General features: G+C 37.3%; 2 protein-coding genes across 3 annotated transcripts in view; both read right to left on the reverse strand.

Annotated features, from left to right (window-relative positions):
• LOC143034564 (uncharacterized) overlaps nt 1-10,515 on the reverse strand; it is a 26,713-nt gene extending 16,198 nt beyond the window's left edge. Inside the window, exons 1-2 of the mRNA XM_076200804.1 lie at nt 9,948-10,515; nt 4,562-4,635 (exon numbers count right to left, since the gene is read on the reverse strand). Coding sequence (XP_076056919.1) covers nt 4,562-4,635; nt 9,948-10,515 — 642 coding nt within the window. The remainder of the gene's footprint in view (nt 1-4,561; nt 4,636-9,947) is intronic.
• Nucleotides 10,516-20,637: 10,122 nt separating this feature from the next.
• LOC143037498 (uncharacterized) lies at nt 20,638-23,972 on the reverse strand. Of its 2 annotated transcripts, XM_076205814.1 has the most exons (4): nt 23,494-23,972; nt 22,622-22,837; nt 21,698-22,096; nt 20,638-21,386 (listed from the first exon to the last, which is right to left on the reverse strand). In XM_076205814.1, exons 1-4 carry the CDS (start codon nt 23,707-23,709, stop codon nt 20,697-20,699), a joined length of 1,521 nt encoding a protein of 506 aa, XP_076061929.1. In that variant the 5' UTR covers nt 23,710-23,972; the 3' UTR covers nt 20,638-20,696. The 2 variants fall into 2 exon arrangements, with proteins under 2 accessions (XP_076061929.1, XP_076061940.1); XM_076205825.1 differs by lacking the exon at nt 22,622-22,837.
• Nucleotides 23,973-24,775: the final 803 nt, after the last annotated feature.

The following is a 24,775-nucleotide window of genomic DNA, read 5'->3' on the forward strand; positions in this document are numbered from 1 at the left end:
AAGGATAGTTTGTGCAAAATTTCTTTATTCTAACTACCGATTTAACTAAGAGATAGTTTGTGTCGAAGCTCTTTCTTACTTTGTTTTAGAGTATTTGCATTTTGGAGTATTCTCCTAAGCCCTTAGCATGGAGTTTCCTGTGTGTGAAATTGTGATATCCGAAAGAGGAAAGGAAAAGCTTGCTGCAGATGGTTATCTGTTTACATTGCGCTCAAAAAGGGTTCAAAAGACAAGTGGTAAAGAAACATTTTACTGGCGATGCGAAACAAGATCATATAAAGGATCTGCCGTAACTCACTGTGAAGATAATTGTCACATTGTAACAAAACAAAGTGATCATACTTGTGGATCTGCGGAAGCTAGTCGAATCGATGTAGTGAAGTGCCATAATAAAATAAAACAAAGAGCTATTGAAACCAGTGACAAACCATGCCAAATAATTCAAGACGTATATAATATTGCTTATTAAGTTAGATTTTTATATCCTTTTTGTATTTTTAAAGTATATTTATATGTGTGTCCTAAATAAAAGTTTCTATCATTGTCTTTAAAGTATATTTTTATGTGTGTCTTAAATAAAAGTCTCTGATTTAAATTCTTATATTTCTATCACTCTCTTTACATCAATTTTAGACTAATCGTCATTAGACCAAACAGTATATTGAACGAATCGGTTTTAGACGAATCGGTTTTAGACGTATTGGTCTATTAGACCAATTGGCTTTGGACCAATCGGTATTAGACCAATCGTCGTTAGACCAATCGTACCAAACCCATGTGATATATATGTATATATATATATATATATATATATATATATATATATATATATATATATATATATACATATATAATTCAATCGTCCGCTCATTCTCCACTCTTCTATTTTCCCTCCTATCACGGAATTCTTGTCCTTTGTTGTCTTATATCACGTCTTACGTACTGTATTTTTTTATTATTATTATTCTGATCTACCTATATGCAAAGGGATTGTATCCATCCTTCATTGTTTCCCTCACATCTTGGTTCCTCATGGAGGAAGAGACATCCCTAGCTCCCGCCCGCTGACCGTTTATTTCTAAAATTTATATTTCATTTTTATCGGATTATCATAACAACTCTTCACTTCTCTTTCTCTCAATGTCATCAATCGAAGCCCTATATGTATATTCCTGGTGCTTATGTTGTATGAGGGTGCCTATTGGATAATAAAACAACGAATATGAATGAATAGTTGCACAGCACTACATAGACAATACGTGCGGTCACTTAGGAGGAAGAAGCAAGATTGCCTTTGATGCCAAGCCACGCCACCAAGCTCAGACTTGGCGGGGAAGTCACAGCCACGCGCTTAATACGAATACTTGGTTTTCACACTTAATAATACATTGAATATATACAATATACATACATAATCAATATACAATAATAAATATACAGTATTACAAGGAATGTTCAATTCTACCATTACAATGTTCTCTGGTCATATTGGTTGTCCAAATCTCGCATCCGTACAACATGGCTAACCAAACGTGCGTATAGAAAACTCTTCTCCTCATTCTTATTCTAAAAATGGAGTCAGATTTTTCATGATAAAAAATTCGTTTACGATTGTCTCTCCTTTTACCATTTTGATGTTATGGCATTGTCCAAGAAGGTACCGTATTTTTTACAATAAATTAGGCTGAATAGAACTGTTTGGCTACAGCTGTAATAAGATTCATAGATGTGCCAGAAATTGCCCTAAGCCTCCAAAGACATCAAATAATACAGTCTAATTATATATATATATATATATATATATATATATATATATATATATATATATATATATATATATATATATATATATATATATATATATATATATATATTGGTTTCCCTAAGCTAAATCAAATATTCTGCTTATAGCGAAAACAAAATTCTTAAAATTACCAAAAGTACACCGGTACTATGAACGAAGTGAATCTATTAAATTCTTTTGATCTGGTTGAGTGTATAATTAAACGTTTCCTTTGTTTCTCGAGCTCTTCACCAAACGATTATGATGTATTTCAGTTTCCAGAAATTTTCTTTATTCTCTCAATATTTTTTTTTTCTGCGTAGGCCGGAATACAGCAAATATATAATATGAAGAAAAAAATAGAAAAAAAATAAAGAGTTGAAAGAACGGATCATGAGCGTTATACAAAATATCACTAGATATGAAAAACATAAAATGAAAATAAATTTAAAAAATAAAAAATAAAAAGGGGGGGGGGATAGGAGTGGAAAAGATTATGTACCAAGGATTTTTCCCCACTTACCAGAAAGGTAGCAAAAATAAAAATGCACAATTCCATTCCCACCAGTTTCATTCCCACCCATTCCACCTCCATAAACCACCCCTCCCTTCCTCTCATCTTGACTCCTCCGGAATGTCGGGTCATCCCTGTATCTTTGGAGTGAAAAAGGCAAAAAGGCAAAATATTCTGTTTGAGAGGCTATCTTCTACCAGGTAAGGAACTAGAAATTCATCTTGACTACTCCAGAATGTAGGGTCACCCCTGTATCCTTGGAGTGGAAAAGGTAAAAAGGAAATAATATTCTGTTCGAGAGGCGATCTTCCACTGGGGGAGGGAACTAGAAATTCCTTTTGGGTAATTTACAGACGAAATCGAATAAGCGAATATTCATATAAACACCATCTTATGATAACTAGTTTTGGACACTCCCTCTCTAGCTCTCCTTTGCTCTCTCTCTCCATTGCTGTCTTCCCTTTGCTCTTTCTTCCTCTTTCTCTTTCTCTTTCTTTCCCTTGCTTTCTCTTTCACTTTCTTCCTCTTTTTTGTTCTCTTTCTCCTTCTCTCCCTCTCTTTCTCTCTCTTGCTTTCTCTACTTCTCTTCTCTCCCTCTCTTTCTTCTTGCTTTTCCTCTATCTCTTTCTCCTCTTTTTCTTCCTCTTTCTTCCCCTTGATTTCCCTCTTTCTTGATTTCTCTCTCTTGATATCTCCCTCTCCCTCTCTCTTTCTCTCCTCTTCCTCTCCTTCTCTCACCTCTCCTTCTCTTCCTCTCCATCTCTCCCTCTCCTCTTCCTCTCCTTCTCTCACCTCTCCTTCTCTTCCTCTCCTTCTCTCGTTCTCTTCTCCCTCTCCTTCTCTCCCTCTTCCTCTCTCCCTCTCCTCTTCCTGTCCTTCTCTCACCTCTCCTTCTCTTCCTCTCCTTTTCTTCCTCTCCCGCTCCTTTTCTCCCTCTCCCTCTCTCCCTCTCCTCTTCCTCTCCTTCTCTCATCTCTCCTTCTCTTCTCTTCCTCTTCTTCTCTCCCTCTCCTTCTCTCCCTCTCCCTCTCTCCCTCTCCTCTTCCTCTCATTCTCTCATCTCTCCTTCACTTCCTCCCCTTCTCTCCCTCTCATTCTCTCCCTCTCCTTCTCTCCCTCTCCTTCTCTCCCCTCCTTCTCTCCTTCTCCTTCTCTCACTTGCTTTCTTTTCGTCTTTCTCTCCCTCTCTTTTCCCCCCTCTCTTTTTTCTCTCTATTTTTCTCCCTCTCTTTCTCTCCTGCTCTTTCTCTCCCGCTCTCTCTCTCCCGCTCTTTCTCTCCTAATCTCTCTCCCGCTGATTCTCTCCCTCTCTTTCTCTCCTTTTTCTCTCCTCTTTATTTCCGCCTGTTTCTCCCCCTATCTCTCTCTACCTCTCCATTCCCTCTCTCTCCCTCTCGCCATTTTTGCTCCCTTTATGTCCTCTTCTTTTTCTTTATCACATAATTGAACCTTGCAGTTCCACTCTAATCGACTTAGGAAATATCTTTCTTCCTTTTCTCTTAAGCTGTTTTGAAGAACCTAGATTTCGCGGAAGTACATAGCTCCTAATAAAGAAGTCTCGTGGTTTTCACAAAGTAAATAGTGTAGATTTGTTGTTTGTGGTCTACATTGGGTTTGGTGAGACAAACTTGGTGATGGATTGTTGGCTTTAATGTCTTTATCTAGAGTGCTCTACATTCTCGGAACAACAACAAGCAGAACTCGTGGAGTTGCCAAGTTCTATTTACAGGCACAAAGTGGATGTTGCCACTTTACTTAGCTATAATAATTTATTTTCCCCTATTTCTACAGTGTACACTTTTATTTCTATAATGTACAATGCATGGACTGAGTATGGACACTCAGTATTCATGCATGGGTCCGTATTTACAAAGGGAGTGCACAAAGATATATAATTTTGACGTATGCTGATCTTGCAGTTTGGCAGTATTGGACGTAGATGCCCCGGGTGCTCGGCCCAGATGTCCGGATGAGGTCAGATGCGCCCGACCCCTCTGACCACTGTCAGGCCCGATAACAATGGTGGGTCCCTTGGGAGTTTTCTGAAGACGTCGGACCTTCCATCCTGCACCCAAGTGCGTGCGTGCGTGCGCGCGTGTGCACGCTGGACATCTAAAGGATTGAATATTCCCTTCAATCATCTTGTAACAATAGTTTCAGGACGGCCAGGGTTTATATCACATTTCATACAGACTGTGACTCGAGTGAGACTCTTCACTGCTCGATTAAGTGTCGAGAAGGTCTGTTCGGCTAAATAAAATTACCCAACGCCAAGTAACAATAACTATGGGAGTCTTGAGTGTGGGAGACAGGGTGTAGGGAACTCCAGTGACAGGAACTTGGGAGAACAGATATTCGTAATAAAACAAAGGGGAGTTATAGTCGCTCCTTCAGCGTTGTGTATGTTTATTTTCGTCAATAACAGGCCTCCCTCTCTCTCCCACTCTCTCCCTCTCTCCCCCTCTTTCTCCCTCTCTCCCTCTCCCCTACTCCCTCTCTCTCTCTCTCTCTCTCTCTCTCTCTCTCTCTCTCTCTCTCTCTCTCTCTCTCTCTCTCTCTCTCTCTCTCTCTCTCTCTCTCTCTCTCTTCCTCCCATTCTCTTTCTCTTCCTCGCTTTCTATTTCTCTCTTTTTCTCTTTCTCTTTTTCTCCCTCTTCTTCTCTCTCCTTCATATTCTCTCTTTCTTTCATTCTCTTTTTCTCTTATTTTCTCTCTTCTTCTCTTATTCTCTTTCTTTTCAGCCTCATCTGTTGAACACCTTTGTGAATAGAGGGGCATTGGGGATGGTAAGTAAACTAGCTCTGGCTGCAGGACCCCGATGTGCAGCCACGGTGTCTTCTTTTGCATTGCCTTCAACCAGACCAATGTGGTGGAGGTCAAGAATGACCCTTCCTTCACGTGGTTATGAGGGACGATGAATGAGTTTGGATGTGTGTGAGGTGTGTGTGTGTGTGTGTGTGTGTGTGTGTGTGTGTGTGTGTGTGTGTGTGTGTGTGTGTGTGTGTGTGTGTGTGTGTGTGTGTGTGTGTGTGTGTGTTTGTGTGTGTGTGCATACGCACGTGCGTGCTTGCTTTGATTCACCTACCCCCTTATAAGGGGGAAAAAGACCCTTTGTTATATATGTATTCATTCTGCTCAACATCAGAGGGTTCTGTTCCTTATGGAAGGACATCGTTGTAGTGAGGGAACTAGAGAAATATCACAATTTTTACGTATTTTATTCTCGTTAACGCCAGAAGATTTTATTCATCTGATGGGACGTGGCGTTAAAGACATTGCAAAGATTATAGATCTTACACAGTGGGGACCACAAGTATTAACATTCCCATAAACCTAAACTTCAGATACAGAGAGGGGTGGTGCATGGGTTGGTGTTCCCTCACCTGAATAAAAGAGAAATAGAAAGAGAGGCAAGGAAAACAAGAGGAAGAGAGAGAGGAAGACAAAGGGAGAAAGAGAACGAGAGGTAGAGAAAGCAAGTGAAAGAGAGGGGGAGAAAAAAGGGAAGGAAAACAAGGGGAAGAAGGAGAGGAGGACAAAGAGAGAAAGAGAACGAGAGGTAGAGAAAGCAAGTGAAAGAGAGAGGGAGAGAAAACAAGGGGAAGAATGAAATGAAGAGAAAGAGAGGGAGAGAAAGAAAGAAAGAGAGGTAGAGAAAGCATGGGGAAGAAAGAGAGGAAGAGAACGAGAGGGAGAGAAAGCAAATGAAAGAGAGGAGAGAAAAAGAGAGCTAGGGAGAGAAAACAAGGGAAGAAAGAGAGGAAGAGAAAGAGAGGAGAGAAAGAGAGGAGAGAAAGCAAGTGGAAGAGATAGAGAGAAAGCAAAGGGGAAGAAAGCAAATGAAAGAGAGAGGAGAGAAAAAGAGAGCTAGGGAGAGAAAACAAGGGAAGAAAGAGAGGAAGAGAAAGAGAGGAGAGAAAGAGAGGGAGAGAAAGCAAGTGGAAGAGATAGAGAGAAAGCAAAGGGGAAGAAAGATAGGAAGAGAAAGAGGGAGAAAGAGAGAAAAATGGAGAGAAAGTGAGAGAGAGAGGGAGGGAAAGCTAGGGAGAGAAAGAGACAAAGAAAGAGGAAGAGAAAGAGAGGGAAAGAACGAGAGAGAGAGAAAGCAAGTGAAAGAGAAAGTGGGAGAGAGGGAGAGAAAGCAAGGGAGAGAAAGAAACAAGGGGAAAAAGAGGCAGAGAAAGAGAAGGAGAGATAGTAGATATGTGGCACATTTCAATTCTCTCTCTACGATATTGGTTTTCTCTCAGGTGAATACTATCGTCTGACGGCATCTAGAATGAAATAGACTGAAAACCTAAACTAGATACTAGAGTCATAGTGCAGAGAAAATTCGTGTTATGAGCCCCATTCGACAAGGGAATACAATCCATTCATATTTGTTTTCTCCAAGTGCAAATGGTTTTATATACCTTGGAGAACTTAGAGATATTTAGTCTCAATCTCTCGAGTCTCGAGACCCTCGAGGTTATTAGTCTTCATCTCTCGAGACCATCAAAGAGATTTCTGGAAGGTCGCCTCCGCCTTGTCTTATAAATACTACAATGGCTAACGGACACCATCGATCTGGTCTCGAGGACACCGAAGTGATCTGGTTGGATGCGACCAGATTGGATAGTGTATGTACCAATTTTGATTTGTCCAACCGACATAACGATCCAGTCTGGCCGGATCCAACCGGATCTATCCAGTGACCTCGAGACCAGATCGTGGGGGGATGGCGTCCTCTAAGAGTCTACAGGAAGCGATCTCCTTATGCTGAATATTTACAATGGGATTGCGTCTCCTGAGCCTTGGAGGGTTTACGACCGGAGACATCCGGAGGCCCAGATTACTTTAGGGTAGAATGGTCACGTCCGCCCGTGTTCTCGTTCTTGGACCGTGAATAGTAAACTGTTATGAATAGTCTCATCTCATCTTTCTGAAATAATCCTTCCACTTCGCTCAGCCTAAAGAGGAACGATTTCTCTTCCTTTCAACTTTGTGGAAACTTTAGTCTCGGTCTTCGTGAAAAAAAGTTGGCAAGTCAACAAAACTTCTGGTGATCGAACAGGTTTTCGGAGTCTTGTGAATGGGGAGGGGTAGGGAAGAAGGGATACAAGTCAGTGAGTACATCGAGCATATTGGCGGGTCAAGATGCAAAATTATATATATATATATATATATATATATATATATATATATTGCAGAAACCACAGGGAAATTAAAGTCGGAATACTGAACGTTTTCGTCTATTACGACATCCTCAGAGTACAAAGAAAGAAAAAATAGAACACAATATTTATACAGAAAAAAGAAGAAAACTGGGAGAGGTCATAGCCACATAAAACCTTCGGACATTATACATACAACACATTTAATTACAAATGGAAATGGAAATGTTAATAAAAATACATATACATTCATATACACATAGAAATGAATGTGATATAACAAGAAAAAATAATAATAATAAAAAAATAATAAAAAAAAATAAAAAAATAAAAAAAAGAACAAAAACCATGTGGCCGAAAGGTCCATAGGACAATTGGTACAATTAGGAAACTAGATACTGCTTTACTATCCTATGATATTGTTAATCCAAAACACAAGTAATATTATTATCAAATTGTACAAAAAAGAAAAAGAAAGAAAAAAAACAATATTTGACAGAAATACGAAAACTGGAAAGGTTATGCCACATAAAACTTTCGGACGTTATACATACATACACACTCATATACACAGAAATATTAATGGTAACAGTAAATGAAAAAATACATACACAATTATATACACATGGAAATAATAATGGTAATAGTAAAACAAACAAAAAATACAAAAGAACAAAACCTTGTGGCTGAAAGGTCCACAGGACATTTGGTACCATTAGGAAATTTGGTACTGTTTTACTACCCTATTAATTATAAAATTGTCTAGTTTAAATAAACCTAAACTCAAGTTAATATTATTATCAAAATTGTTCTTTATGAAACAGGATTCAATGATGTTCCTATCTAAAGCTGAATTACAATCAACAATTTTCTTAACGTTGTCCCAGTCAATGTTGTGGTTTGTGTCTCTAACATGGACAAGAACCCCATTGGACATTTGGCCCGTCCTTATACTGTACTTATGTTGTTTCATCCTAATATTCAATTCTTTACCTGTTTGGCCAATATAACAGGAGCTACAGTTTTTTACAGGGAATACTATAAACACATCCTACATTATTACAAGGGGAATTTTTAATAAGGAGTTCTTTGATGGTACTGTTTTTGAAAATAACATTAATATTAAACTCCTTAAGGATGCGAGGAAGTCTTACAAGATTATCATGAAATGGAATAACTAAAAGATTTTTCTTACAAAAAGTATCTTTTTGGGTTGTATTGAAATAAGACTTCCTGGCCCTATGTTGTGCTTTATCTATAACATATTTTGGATATTTCAAACCCGATGCAATGTCATATATTTTTCCTATTTCTTGGTCTAAAAATTCTGGACTACAAATTCTATAAGCTCTTAAAAACATGGATGAAAAAACAGAAACCTTAGTATTAATATGATGTGTAGAATAGAAATGAACATATGACAAAACATTGGTTGGTTTCCTAAAAATGTCAAACCTAAAACATCTATCTTTTCTAATAATAGAAACATCTAAAAATGGCAATTTGTTACCTTGTTCAACCTCAATTTTAAATTTAATAGAAGGCACTAAGTCATTTAAATTAATCAGAAAATTGTCCAAATTAATATCAGTAGGCCAAATACATAAAATGTCATCGACATATCGATACCAGATGACTTTACGGGGGAGAATACAAGGTAACAATTCCCTTTCAAAGAACTCCATATACAAATTGCTTAAAACTGGTGATAAGGGGTTTCCCATAGCCATGCCAAATTTTTGAACATAAAATTCACCATTAAAAACAAATTTAGAGTTAACCACACAAAGTTTAATCAAATCGATAATAATGTCTACAGGTAAGGGTAAGTTATGTGAATGAAGCTCTTTTCTTAGAAATTCAAGCAAATCAAAAACAGGAACACGTGTAAATAAAGAAGTAACATCAAAACTAACTAACTTGAAATCATAAGTAAGGTCTAGACTATTAAGTTTGCTGATTAAATCTTCGTTGTTCTTAATGTGAAAATGAGAAATGGATCCAACAAGGGGGCTCAGAATGGACACTAGCCATTTAGATAATTTATAAGAAATGGAGCCAGTAGAGCTGATTATAGGCCTAATAGGATGACCAGGTTTATGTGTTTTAATCATCCCGTACATGTATGGTAAGGAAGGTGACAAAGTAGAAAACTGTTTAATGAGTAAGTCATTCCCTTTCAAAAACTTTTTAAGATTCTTATTAAATTCTGCATTAACTGACTCAAGTGGATCCTTTCGGAGCTTAGAATACGTGACTTCATCATTCAACAAGTCTTTCACTTTGTCAACATAATCAGCTTTGTTCAAAATAACCAAACAATTACTTTTGTCTGCTTTAGTGATATGTAAATCTTTATCATTTTTCAATTCTTTGAAAGCAAGTGAGAAACGTCTGGGACAATTTGGGATGCTAGGTGTTGTTAGTGAACTGTATACGAGTCCTTTGCAAATATTAAGATCTTGCACAGGAACATCACCATATTTTTCTAAATTACAAAAACCTTTTGCTACATCCACATAATCAATATGTTGGTTAGCAAAGCTGAGACCATAACCTAAAGCACACTTCACATCACTACTTAAAGGTTTGTCTGATAGATTGATCATGAAGTTAGAGTTGGCATGTTTACTCCAATCACTATTTGCAATGAGATTAGTAAGTTTCTTTTTAAGTTTATGGCTAAGTTTCTTGCAAACACTTCTCATCTTACCGTAACAAAAATCAAGAAGTCTAGGTTTCCATGTTTCAGGGATGGCTTGATGGAAACTTTGTCTCGCAGATTTGCAAATCTTGAAGAGTTCTCGAACTTCAAACCTCGTGATGTCTATGTGTTTCTGCAAGATGATTTGATGAAATTCCTCAAATGGTTTATTACACAATTTCAACAATCGATAGTTTCCAAGGGACTTCGGTAAGACTTGCTCTTGGAGACAATCCCTTAAAAACTTAAGGCGAAGTTTCATCTTATGTGACTTGATGAGGGAAGAACAGAACGTAGAAACAATGGGAGAAAGTCCAGGAGAATAGGCAGCGAAGTCTTCAAGGTGGCGTGTGGTATCCATGTTGCAAAAATAATCACAATAACGCGTGACGAAAAGATATTGCAGAAACCACAGGGAAATTAAAGTCGGAATACTGAACGTTTTCGTCTATTACGACATCCTCAGAGTACAAAGAAAGAAAAAATAGAACACAATATTTATACAGAAAAAAGAAGAAAACTGGGAGAGGTCATAGCCACATAAAACCTTCGGACATTATACATACAACACATTTAATTACAAATGGAAATGTTAATGTTAATAAAAATACATATACATTCATATACACATAGAAATGAATGTGATATAACAAGAAAAAATAATAATAATAAAAAAAATAAAAAAAATAAAAAAATGAAAAAATAAAAATAAAAAGAACAAAAACCATGTGGCCGAAAGGTCCATAGGACAATTGGTACAATTAGGAAACTAGATACTGCTTTACTATCCTATGATATTGTTAATCCAAAACACAAGTAATATTATTATCAAATTGTACAAAAAAGAAAAAGAAAAAGAAAGAAAAAAAACAATATTTGACAGAAATACGAAAACTGGAAAGGTTATGCCACATAAAACTTTCGGACGTTATACATACATACAAACTAATATACACAGAAATATTAATGGTAACAGTAAATGAAAAAATACATACAAAATTATATACACATGGAAATAATAATGGTAATAGTAAAACAAACAAAAAATACAAAAGAACAAAACCTTGTTGCTGAAAGGTCCACAGGACATTTTGTACCATAAGGAAATTTTGTACTGTTTTACTACCCTATTAAATATATGTATGTATGTATGTATGTATGTATGTATGTATGAACATATCACGACCTGAGTGTTGAAAATTCAAGAAGCACTTCAGCCGGTTGGTTTACAGGTCCCAGTTTGTTGAGCCAGCTTGCTTTTCTCCGTTCCTGATTCTATCCCACAAGTTCCAACTTGCGAAACTCCGCCCCTTTTGGTGACCTATATAAGGGAACAAGCTTTACTCTCTCTCGCTCGCTTAAGTTCAGACCTATGGAGTACAACTCCCTCATCCTCCTGTCTCTACGGCCTCGCCTGCTATCCGTTGCACCCCCAATACTTGCCTGAGTTATGTCATTAGGTAGTAGGTACTGAATACTATTCAGACTTGATTATTACCCTTCTGGACCCCTCAAGTGTGATCATTATCATAGGGTGGATTAGTTAGGGAAAGTGAAATTTATCATAGGATGTATTAGTTAGGGTAAGTTATATTTATCATAGGATGTATTAGTTAGGAAAAGTAATATTTATCTTAGGATATATTAGTTAGGGAAAGTGGTATTTAGCATACGACTTATGTTAGACCGTTCAGAATTTACGGCGTATAGTTGAATGCAAGGGTAGTGGGTCAGGGGTTGGAGATGATTAAAGAAAATGGAGAAAAGTGAGAGGTGAGCCAGTTGTTGTTTGCTGACGACACTGCGCTTGTAGCAGGATCAGAGGAGGGATTGAGGAAGTTAGTGACAGAGCTTGAGAAGGTGTGAGAAAGAAGGAAGCTGAAGATAAATGTGGGCAAAAGTAAGATGATGAGATGTACAAGGGGAGAGAGTGACAGCAGGCTGGAAGTGAGCATTAAGGGTGAAAGACTTGAGAAAGTGGATAGTTTTAGATACTTGGATGCGAATGTGACAGGAAAGGGAGGAGTTGGGATGGAGGTAGAATGTAGATTAAGAGAAGCGAGTAAATGCCTTGGTGGATTGAAAAGTATAATGAGAAATAGACATCTGGGAATGGATGCTAAGAGGAGGTTATATGAAGGATTGATTGTGCCAACAGCATTGTACGGGGCAGAAACATGGAGCATGAGAGAGGAAGAGAGAAGGAGATTGAATGTGTTTGAGATGAAATGTCTGAGAAGTATGATAGGGGCTACTAGGCTGGGTAGAGTGAGAAATGAGGAGGTGAGGAGGAGAACAGGGGTGGAAAGGGAACTGGGAGATAGGGTTGAAGAAAGAGTATTAGGATGGTTTGGACACATGGAAAGAATGAGTGAAGAAAGATTAGTAAAAGAAGTGTGGAAGGCAGAGGTAGAAGGAGTGAATATGAGGGGGCGTCCTAGGATGAGGTGGATGGATGAGGTGAAAGGGGCATTACAAAAGAGAGGAATGTCTATGGGTTGTGTATAGATGATGCTATGATGCATGAGGGGGAGTGGGTTGCGGATGGGGGGTGAGAAAGTATGTACGAGAAAAAAAAAAATTAACGCAGCCCGAAGGGATTTCTCCCCGTCTTCTCCTTTTCTGCATGAGGGGACGGAGAGGGGGGTCGCCGAGTTTATGAAGCGGCCTTGATGTGGATGTACTGTGTCTTGCGACACTGCTTCTGACCCAGGGGTGTGGACAGGATGCACGGATGACCCGTCATCGGGGAGGTATCAAGATATGAGGGAGGGAGGAGGGTGGACGGGAGTGGAATATATAGGAAATGGAATGGTTTCTGTCCCTTTTTCTTTTTGGCTACCCCCTACATATATATGTGTATATATATATATATGTTTTTATATATATATGATTTATATACATATATATATATATATATATATATATATATATATATACATATATATATATATATATATATATATGTGTGTGTGTGTGTGTGTGTGTGTGTGTGTGTGTGTGTGTGTGTGTCTGTGTGTGTCTGCGTGTGTCTGTGTGTGTGTGTGTGTGTCTGTGTGTGTGTGTGTGTAATAAAACCACTTGGAAAATAGAATGAAAAGTGATCGAACGTTTTCGTCTATTCAAGACATTTTCAAAGGTACAGAGTAAAAAAACAGTGACAATATATATACAAAAGAAGTACACTAGGGGGGGATTAGGACAGGTCCATTGCGACCTCACTCTCTCAGCACTGCCAGACGTTTGAGCCGGCTACCATCAACAATTTTGTATGTTATAAAGATATCTAATTTATATATTTCTTCTATTTCATTTCCTACTTCTTTTCATTATCATCATTCTCTTTCTTCTTTTTTCTTCTTTTTCTTATTTTCTTCTTAATTTTCTTGTTTTTTGCTTCTTTTTCTTTTTCTTTTTCTTCTTTTTTCTTCCTCTTCTTCTTCTTCTTCCTCTTCCTCTTCCTCTTCTTCTTCTTCCTCTTCTTCTTCTTCTTCTTCTTTTTCTTCTTCTTTTTCTTCTTCCTCTTCTTCTTCTTCTTCTTCTTCTTCTTCTTCTTCTTCTTCTTCTTCTTCTTCTTCTTCTTCTTCTTCTTCTTCTTCTTCTTCCCCTTTTTCTTCTTCTTCTTCTCCTTCTTTTTCTTCCTTTTCGTTTTCTTCTTTTTCTTCCTCTTCTTCCTTTTCTTCTTCCTCTTCTTCTTCCTCTTCTTCTTCCTCTTCCTCTTCCTCTTCTTCCTCTTCCTCTTCGTCTTCTTCCTCTTCTTCGTCTTCCTCTTCGTCCTCGTCTTGTTTCTTTTATTCATATTCCTTTTATTTGTGTTTCTCTTTTTGTTCTTCCTGTTTTACTTTTATTTTTCTTCTCTTTTTTCTCTTTTTTTCTCTTCTCTTTTTCTCCTTTTCCTCTTTTTCCTCTCGTGCCTCTACTATTTTTTCTTCTCTTTCTATTCTCCTTTTTGCTCTTCTCTCTTTCCTCTTGTTCGTCCATTTTCCTACGCTTTCTCATCTCTTTTTCTTTCTTACTTTTTCATTTAATTTGATATTTTTTCTTTTACTTTATCTCTTTCTTTTTCTTTTTTATATAATTTTCTTTCTCTTATATTTCACATTTGTGGAAGTAAAAGGAAAACGATTTCCTTCAAGAAAAGGATCAAAGATCTTTCATCACAAGACCTTTCTTTACAGTCCTGTCTCCCGTGGTCGAGTCAAAGAAATCGTAGGAATTGTTTTCCAGGAAAACAATTTATCGACGACAGTAACCTTTACCCTTAGAGACAAATTGTCCTTAGCTTTTACCATTAACCCATTCAACTCCGATGACAAGATGTCTTGTCATTTGGTCAAATAAAACAAAAAATCATAAAACACCAAAATGTTTGATCAAACACCAGAAAAATATGACGTCAATCCTCGCTTCGCTCGCAGCGAAGCGAGGACTGACGTCATATTTTTCTGGTGTTTGATCAAACATTTTGGTGTTTTATGATTTTTTGTTTTATTTGACCAAATGACAAGACATCTTGTCATCGTAGTTGAATGGGTTAAAGACAAGTTGTTCTTATCCTGAAAAATGAAAGCCTGAAATGTTGAAAGCCTGAAATGTTGAAAGCCTGAAATACTGAGAGCCTGAAATACTGAGAGCCTGAAATATTGAAAGTCTGAGATATTGAAAACCCTATATATTGAAAGCCCGATATATTGAAAGCCCGATATATTGAAAGCCTGAAGCGTTGAAAGACTAAAATTTTGAAAACCTGAAAAGTTGAAAGCATGAATATTGAAAGCCTGATTATTGAAAGCTTGAATATTGACAGCGTGAAATGTTGAAAGTCTAATTTTTTTAAAGTCTGAGATATTGAAAGCCTGAAGTGTTGAAAGACGAGACATTTGAAAGACTGAATATTGAAAGTCTGAATTATTGAAAATATAAAATATTGAAAGCCTGAAATATCGAAAGCCTGAAATGTTGAAAGTCAGATATTTGGAAAGCGTTAAATATTGAAACCTTGAAATATTGAAAGTCTAAAATGTTGAATGCCTGAGATACTAAAAACTTGAAATTTTACAATCCTGATCTTCTGAAAACCTGAACTTTTGAAGACATATAAACCTAAAATTGTGAAAGCATGAAACTTTAAAATTACACACACACACACACACACACATATATATATATATATATATATATATATATATATATATATATATATATATATATATATATATATATATATATATATATATATTACCTGTAGGAGTTTAAATCTGAAGAGCTGAAAAGTGGAAAGTCGGAGAGACGGAAGGGCACAAAATTAAAACACAGACAAATCAAAAGATCAAAATAATCAAATGAATTACTTGATAAATGTATAAAAAAGAGTGTAACATTTCAAATAAGAATTACACCCAGATCAAATTAATGTGTTGTTCCCCAAAAGAGGCATCTAGAAAGGGCTTTGCTTCCTCCTCCTCTTTCTCCTCCTCCTCCTTCTCCTCCTCCTCCTCCTCCTTCATATTTCTTTATCGTTTCTATATTTTTCCTTCTCTGTTCCTCTCTCTCTCTCTCTCTCTCTCTCTCTCTCTCTCTCTCTCTCTCTCTATCTATCTATCTATCTATCTATCTATCTATCTATCTATCTCTATCTCTCTCTCTCTCTCTTTCTAATGAGTGTTTTTTTCCATTTTCTTCTTAGTTTCTGTAACTCCTTTTTATTGTCGTTCTTATTTTTTATTTCTCACATTTTCACATCTTTATTTTCCATATATCACTTTGATATATATATATATATATGTATATATATATATATATATTTATGTATATATATATATATATATATATATATGTATATATATATATATACATATATATATATATATGTATATATATATATCTATATATATATATATCTTTTATTTTTTCTCGTTTTTACTGTTTTTTCTGCATCTTTCTCTGCTCCTTTTTTCTCCGTTTTCCATCTCCTTTTTCTCCTTTTTCCTCTTATCCTCTATTCTCTCTCTTGTGCCTCACCTTTTCCTTTTTCCTCTCTCTCTTTTTGTTTGCCTCTATTCCTCTTTTTCCTCTTCTTCCCCTTATTCCTATTCATTTTCATCTTTACCTTCTCATTTTTTTCTACTTACTCTCCATGTTTTCTTTTCCCTATCGCATTTTCTTTCCATTTTCTCCCTTTTCCTCTCATTCTTATTTTTTTTTCTTTCCTCATTCTTTTTTTTTTCTCTACTTTTTTCTTCTTCTTTTTTCTTTTCCTCCTACTCCTCTTCTTTTCTTTTTCTTCTCCTCTTCTTTCTTGTTCTCCTGTCAATTCCGATTCTGGTTTCGATTTCAATTCCGGGTTTACTTGCTCTTCTGGAAACGGTCCGCGGCCGCAAAATTCCCCGGAATTAATGGCCCGGACTAAGCGGGGAGTACTCAGGGGAATTGTCTTGATGGAAAGGGAGCACATACACAACCGGATGCCTGTGATCTTTTATCTGGGTTTCTTTCTTCCTCTTGGGCTTTTCCTGAATGTATGAAAAATGGTGAACCACGATCATCTTCACTATGCAATTGAAGCCGTTCTCTGTTTATTATAGCCAATCTGAGTTTGCGTTTTTTATGTTGTAATTATGACTTGTATCAAACCTATGATCTTCACTATGTAATGGAAGCCGTTCTCTGTTTATCATAGCCAATCTGTGTTTTTTTTTTTTTATGTCATTATGACTTGTATCAAACCTATGATCTTCACTATGCAATAGAAGCCGTTTTCTGTTTATTATAGCCAATCTGTGTTTGTTTGTTTTTTATGTTGTAATTATGACTTGTATCAAACCTATGATCTTCATTATGCAATAGAAGCCGATTTCTGTTTATTATAGTCCATCTGTCTGTCCTTTTTTATGTTGTAATTATGACTTGTATCAAACCTATGATCTTCACTATGCAATGGAAGCCGTTTTCTGTTTATTATAGCCAATCTGTGTGTGTTTTCTATGTTGTAATTATGACTTGTATCAAACCTATGACCTTCACTATACAATGGAAGCATTTTTATGTTTATTGTAGTCAAACTGTGTGTGAATTTTTTTTTTTTTTAAGTTGTAATTATGACTTGTAACAAACCATTTGTGGTATCAAAAATTCTTCGCACTTTATGAAATCGTCGTTAATTCTGTGAAATTACTTGGAAGGCAATGGAAACTCTCATTTCTCATTCCTTGTTCACTCTTTTCGGACAACACTTTATTTTACATGGACCAAATGGGTTAGCACCCAATGACTGGGGACAAGAATACCGCTACTGTATTCCGTATTGAGTTGAAGAGGCCAGGGATCCACCTCTTTCCTCCACGGATAGGGTATTGATGGCATAAGTTTTCGGGACTAAAGAGACATCCCCATGTATTCATCTTCACTTGAAAAAGAATGCGCATCACCTTTAACGTCTATTTTCTTTCTCTCTTTTTGTTATCTATGTACCAAGAGCTTTTTCCCCTTATTAGGAAAGTAGCCAAGTCAAAGGTAAATACCTACTCTTACCCCTTCCATCCCAATCCACCACCCTCATCCCTCCCTCATCTTAGCTCCTCATGGATGATGGGTCATCCCTGTATCCCGCCTACTGACTTGGGTCAGAAGTAATGTGGCATAGTATGGATGGCAATGAAAAGCAACTTGACAATTGAATTGTGTACTGAGTCTCCTTTCTCTACATACACCAGAAATTACAAAAGCGTGCTTACACTTTGAATATTGATACACTACTGATGCCACGCTTCGTTACCAGCTCCGATTTGGCGACAAACTCACAAAGGCGCACGTAGGCTTAATATTGGTTTTTACATTGTACGTACAGTTTAATTATGATACAATAAATTAACAATACAGTCGATAATTAATAATACAATTAATGATTAACAATACAACCAATGGTTGACAATGCAATAAATGGGGAAAATATACGCAGAACATCACATCGCTCGGCCACCAGGGGAAAAATGAACGACCTACTCTACACATGCCATATTATACATACAAAAGTGTAGAAAAAATATTTACACGAACACACCCTATACAAGAAAACGTACATAACATACACATGCACTTATCCAAAAGAATATAAACACACACACACACACACACACACACACACACACATATATATATATATATATATATATATATATATTTATTTTTATATATATATATATATATATATAAGTACTAGCGCCAGTTAGACTAGAGATAACAAATGCCGGACGTCCGGGACATTAAACTTAATACCTCACATTACAAAATATAATTCAAGACATCACACTTAATGACTAAAGATTAGAAAATACAATTCAAGACACCATGGATAACATCGTAAGCAATGCAGGGATAAGCACTCTTGTTACCTTAAGCCTATCAACGTGCAATACTTAACTCAGTCCCTGGAAATGATCAAAGACCCTGAACTTATTGAGATGCAACTTTTCAGTCACCAAAAATGAACCTGTAAATCTACAGTCAGTCTTGTGTTGATTGAAATAATGACTCCAATGACTCAAAAGCCATCTTGCTGGCGTTGGCCTGAGCATGCATATAGTTCAGTGTTCCCAAATGGGACGTGAGCAAATTAGCTAAATGGAAACACCAATGAAAATTATCACCTACATGGGAGTTTTCAAATATGTTTAAGAATTTTTTTCTAGAAATATCATAATTATAGTTTAATGTTTAGGAGTTAAGACATGAGGCTGCCATTATTTCAGCTGCTAGGAACAGGTTGAGATCTCACGAATAAGATCTCAGAACTACTACATACATTAGTATTTACTATGCTGTCCTCACAGTGTTAGAGGAAGGTAGCCGCTGAATATTGAGGGTCTTGTGCTGAGAATTTAACTATAGAAAGGTCCTGATGTAGGAGAGTAAGTGTAGTATTAGCCAATGTATAAGGTAAAGTTTGGTTGCTTATAAATTATAGCATCATTTGCCTGGTAGACATCGTTAAAGGAGAGCTAGGAAGCTTTGTACCACTCCGTAGCAACATTAATGTGAAAAATAAAAAGATATTCTTATTACATACATTAATTATTGCAACCGCTTACAAAAACACATGCCCCTTTAAGGTTTAAGATGAATCCATCTGGGCTGCCGGTCGTGAAATAGATCCAACACTTGGAAAATACCTTAAAAAGTAAACAATGGCACAAATTCTCTTAGAAATAGATAATTAAAGAAAACGCCACCTTAAAGAGATAAGTATACAATAACTAAATAAAAAAAGATTGCCGAAGAGAATGACGTTCCAATAGGGCCGCTTATGACGTAAGTTGCATGGCTACCTATCTACGACGTAAGTAATATGGTTGCCTGGACATTAACTATTTAAATTTTACACAAAATAAATGGAATCTGAATACTTTAAAAAGAATTACTTGCATGTGTAACTAGAAAAATATAATATACAAGATTGTCAACCAGCAATTTAACATAACCATTCTTACGGAGGCGGCGCACTGAAGCCCGGCAATCACACAGGCAAACTCTTCACACAAACTAGGCTAGAAGAGTAATCCTTTCACATTTAGGCTTCAGATGAGTTGTCTCGAACACAGCAGCAATAGGCAAACGTTCCACTAATGCAGAAGACGATGATGGCCAACAAAATTCCACACGAAGCGCCAAAACTGGGGATCGCGAGGTATTCGTCTCCCAAAAGAAATCACATGGCGCACATTTAGAATACACTGTTCATGGTCACTAGAAAACGTAACTGAAAATGGGGAAGAAAAGGGAAAACACGCTAACACACGAGTAATGTACTGGCCAGCCAAATTACGTATCACTTGACAACGTTCAAATGGAACCACAATTTGTTTGCTTTGTTCAAAATATTCAAAATATATGACTTTACCGCGTACCACCAAAATGTTATAGGTAGCAATAAAAAGGACCTTGACAAATAAACTGTGTGTTGAGTCTCCTTTCTCTGCATACATCAAAAATTACAAAAGCGTGTTTACACTTGAAGATTGATACACTACTAAAGCCACGCTTCGTTACCAACTCAGATTTGGCGGCAAACTCATAGAGGCACGCGTGGGCTTAATATTGGTTCTTACATACATTGTACGTACAATTTAATTATAATATAATAAATTAACAATATGCTCAATAATTAATAATACAATTAATGGCTAACAATATAATCAATGGTTGATAATACAATAATTGGGGAGAATATACGCTGACCATCACAAGCATGAACTATTTAGATCTCTTCTCGGCTACCTCTTTAACTCAGTCTTTTTGGCCCGGTATTATTCCCAATAACAGAAGTTCTGTAAATCTCCAACAAAGTAATATTCTTCCTTTTATATCTATTTCCATCGTAGGCCGAAAAGGTGCTTTGATTCAGCCATACCCATATAAAAGAAATTAAAGCCTTTGTTTATACAAGATTAAATCATTCGTAATCATTAAAGGGAGAAAAAATACGTCATGATATAAAAGATTTTATTCTCAAAATACATTTCTACATGCTCTACCATAATCTGTTTTTTAGAAAAATTCCTGTGCTAAATCATGGAAAGTTCTTACGGTCTTCCTCAAAGAGTCTATAGAAAGTGGGAGATATGTAGATGTCAGAATTCTTACTCTGGGTTGGAAAGGGGTTGCAATGGTTGTGTTTTTGTTCATGGATTCAGAGCGCTCAGTAGCAACATGGTGTTGAATTTTTTGGTTTTCGTTGTTACTAGATTGTGTTTGTTTATAAACTCCATTTTGCTTCTGCCGATCCTCAACGAGGTATGACTGATGCTGATGCTCTCCTGAAAGAATCTGTACTTCTTGACTGGCTTCCTTTCTTATCGTTCCTGTTTGTTCCTCTGATGTTTTTCCATGAGATTTTGGGATGGATTGGTTCTGTTCTGCAGTTGAGTTTATGAGCTCTTTGCTGGTTTCCCGTCGGCATGACGATATATTATCTTGAACATATCTGATAGGGATTTCAAGTTCATTTTCGTGAATTGTTGTCAGAGGTTTCTTGACAAGTATAGTCAGGACTCCATCGGAAGACATTGCTGCTGTAATATCACTCGATTGTGCATGAGCGGGCAGAGAAAATCTTCGTCGAAATATCTTTTTTGACAAAGATCCCTCAGTCTTTGCGCGTCCTTCCACAACCAGGCTCCTTCCAGCAATTTTGGCCTGCACGTAGCCATGCTTGAAGTCTTGCACGTCCATAAAAATCTGCAAGAAAAATAAATAGATAGGTAGATAAATGAAAATTATAATGATAAAAAATTATTATAAACAATAGATAAATAGATATATAAGCAAATAAACAAATGAATAAATAAACAAATAAATGAATGAATAAATACGTAGATTGTGAATGTAGATAGGTAGATATAGATATATAGGTAGATATACAGGTAGATACATAAACAAATACGTATTTTTTTTCACCTCGCACATGCAGGAAAAAAGAAATATCAGTGATGACACGAATCCAAAAAATTTCATTTTAGAGTTGAATTTCAAGAGAACATTGTGCTTACTTTGTGGTATGCGTCATCTTGAGAAAGTGCTACAACTTGAGGATTAACTTTTTTTCGAAGAATTCGGTGTATGTTCTTGCTGTCTACGAAAGACCTGTTGGCTTTACGTTCTCGCAACATTGTTTCCATCGCTGCCTTGAACTCCCTATGAGCGAAGAAGAAGAAGGAGTCGTCGAAGAAGGATCCTCGAAGTACAAAAGGTATCTCAGTCTCGGCTTTTCTATTACCCTCGAGAACACGTGTTCCCATGTGAGGTGGGTCTGGGGACGTTGATGCGTTTGTTGTTTGACTCGTAGTGTGGCATTCAGAGCTGCTTGTTAAGGGGGAACTTTGTGTTGTTGAAGAAAAAAGGTCCACGTTTCCAGAGGATTTTTTGTTTTCGTGAGTCGGATTCTTTTTCTGGAAATGAAGAAAAAATACTAAATGGAATGATTATGACCCATGACTGAATAACTGGGTAAATAAAAAAATAGGTTTCCCTGAATCGCAGGACTTGTATTCTGCTATATCATCACAGCTAATTTAGATGTAACATATATTTGATTGCATTCCAAAACGATTTAAAGCTGGTTATATAAGCTAAACACCAAAACACGCCTGTAGGTAGTGCCGGTGTTGCCTAAGAAACATTCGCCTCCTTGAGAGAGCCTTTACTCAACTCTCCTCCCCCCTGTAGGCTGGCATTCGGTCAGGGTACTTGTGGGTCGAGTGTATGTTGCCAATATGCTGGCAACACCCACAAGAAAATCCGGATCTTACATGTCAACCTTTTCAATAATACGACACCTTTGCAGACTTTTAGTCTAGCTAATGCTTAGCGGTCTTACTCGCTTGAGATGTAGGAGGGGTTAGGTCGAGAAGGGAACCCGGAGGAAGTGTCACCGGTAGAGTAGGGTAGAGTCTTCGGGATCAACATATACTTACTCTTTTCGGAACTGTTATGGTAAGAACACCATCGGAGGAGATGGTAGAGGTGATAGTCTCCAAGTCAACGACTTCTGGCAAAGGGAAATGGCGAGAGAAGTTGGGTTTGGACTCGTTTTCTCCTCTCCTCTCGACGGAGCCTTCCACTATAAGGCTCTGATTCACGGCTTGAACAGTCAACGATCCTTCCTTGAAATCTTTCACGTCGATTTTTATCTGAGGACGGTATCATGAGGTCAGGGGAGTTTGAATTATCTTTTAAAATGTTAGGAGTATTTGATCAGTTGATTAACTTGTTAAAACTAGTGTAATGTGGAAATCCATTATAGTACTGTTGGCAGTTTAGTTGTTTTTAACACGCTGCACATTCATACCCATGCACAACTTTATACATACATACATATATGCATACACACATATATACATACATATATATTTCATACATGCATGCATGCATACATACACATATACATATATATATATATATATATATATGTGTGTGTGTGTGTGTGTGTGTGTGTGTGTGTGTGTGTGTGTGTGTGTGTGTGTGTGTGTGTGTGTGTGTGTGTGTGTGTGTGTGTGTCTGTGTGTGTGTGTGTGTGTGTGTGTGTGTGTGTGTGTGTGTGTGTGTGTGTGTGTGTGTGTGTGTGTGTGTGTGTGTGTGTTTGTGTGTGTGTGTGTGTGTGTGTGTGCATATGTGTGTGTGCGCGTGTGTACGGGTGTGTGTGTATGTACAATTGAATATATGATCAACTTCAATTCGCCTTTGACATACCTTGTTCGACCCTTAAAAATGGTAATTCTTTTAACGTGTTCTTCGTTTGTTTTCGTTTTCTATAACAGTGTTTACGCTCATATTGTAAGACCCTTACCTTTCTGGCGTCGACGTCATCTGTGATGGAGACTTCCTGGTTCTTTTCCTTGGGCTCCTCCTGCTTGAGCCTCCTCCAGGAGGACAGATTATCTGTCGAGAGCAGCCCACACCTGTCTGTCATCTCCTTGACGACCATCTCGAAGTCGCGACGGCTTTGATCGAAGAAGACTACGCTGGGAAAGTAGAGACGCATCTCTTCGGTCGGCGCAGGCATATTTGCTGTTATGGGTTCTTTGTCTACTTCGATGATGGTTATTAGGATTCGCAACACTGACACTCGAACTATAATGACAGAATATCAACAGTAATTTTAGTTCTCAATTATTGTAACGCCGGGTAAAGTAGTCGTGCGTGGCCTTTGTTCTGCAGTGGACTCAAGTGCCAATTAATTTTCAATGTAATGTGTAGGTAACGCTGTGAATCCGGAGTTTAGTCCACGATGTCTATTTGGTATTTTCAAATACTGGCAGGGTTGTCTTGTACGTGCAGGCTTTATAGTGCCAACGGAGGCACTGTGCCAAAAAAGTCTCCCCACCGCACCACAACAATGAATACGGTGATTCATGTTTTTTTTCTTTTTTTCTCTAGAAATCTCTCGTTCTCATCTCTTGTGTTGCGTCATATAGAGAAATGTTTGGTTATATTTGTTTTTCCTGTGAAAGTTTAGAATTCGTGGTTATTCTTTTTTCGAAGAAGATAAACAACACACACATGCACTCACACGCATGCACACGCACACGCAAGGTACACGCACACGCACACAAAGCACACACACGCACATATATGTATGTGTATGTATCATTCAATCGACTATTTTGAGTCCACTGCAGAATAAAGACCTCTTTCATACCATTCATGACTCGCACGACAACGCTAATCTCTGACATGTCACTTTTACAAATGTCTCTGTTTCGTATCTCTATCTTTTGTCTGGCCTCGTTCTTGCACGCTTCCCATCTCGTGGCGTCCACTCAGTAGCACTATTGCTTCATCACTCATCACTCGTTCGCACTAAATTACCTGCCCAATTCCACTTCCTCTCTTTTACCACCTTAATATCTTATCGTCTAGTCTGCTCTCTCATCCAGCTTATTCTCTTTCTGTTCTTTGAGCGTTATTCCCACAATCTTTCCATTCTTCTCTCTGCACTACATAGCTTTACCTTCATCAGCTGCGTCAGTTTCCAAGTTTCACATCCGTATGTAATGGACGGCATTATACTCTGATTATAAAGTCTGCGCTCCAAACAAAGAGTAAAAAGCATCTTATGATTTTCTTGT

This window comes from Oratosquilla oratoria, chromosome 2 (genome assembly GCF_046742065.1).
Source record: "Oratosquilla oratoria isolate Oo_2021 chromosome 2, ASM4674206v1, whole genome shotgun sequence".
Lineage (NCBI taxonomy): Eukaryota > Metazoa > Arthropoda > Malacostraca > Stomatopoda > Squillidae > Oratosquilla > Oratosquilla oratoria.

What these genes read in the sequence shown, in the direction of transcription:
- LOC143037498 (XM_076205814.1), bottom strand. Translation starts at nt 23,709, where the DNA reads ATGCCTGCGCCGACCGAAGAGATGCGTCTCTACTTTCCCAGCGTAGTC. An exon ending in ATGACGTCGACGCCAGAAAG is followed by an intron (nt 22,838 to 23,493) that starts GTAAGGGTCTTA and finishes TACCGTCCTCAG; the next exon opens with ATAAAAATCGACGTGAAAGA. An exon ending in AAGATGACGCATACCACAAA is followed by an intron (nt 21,387 to 21,697) that starts GTAAGCACAATG and finishes TTTTTCTTGCAG; the next exon opens with ATTTTTATGGACGTGCAAGA.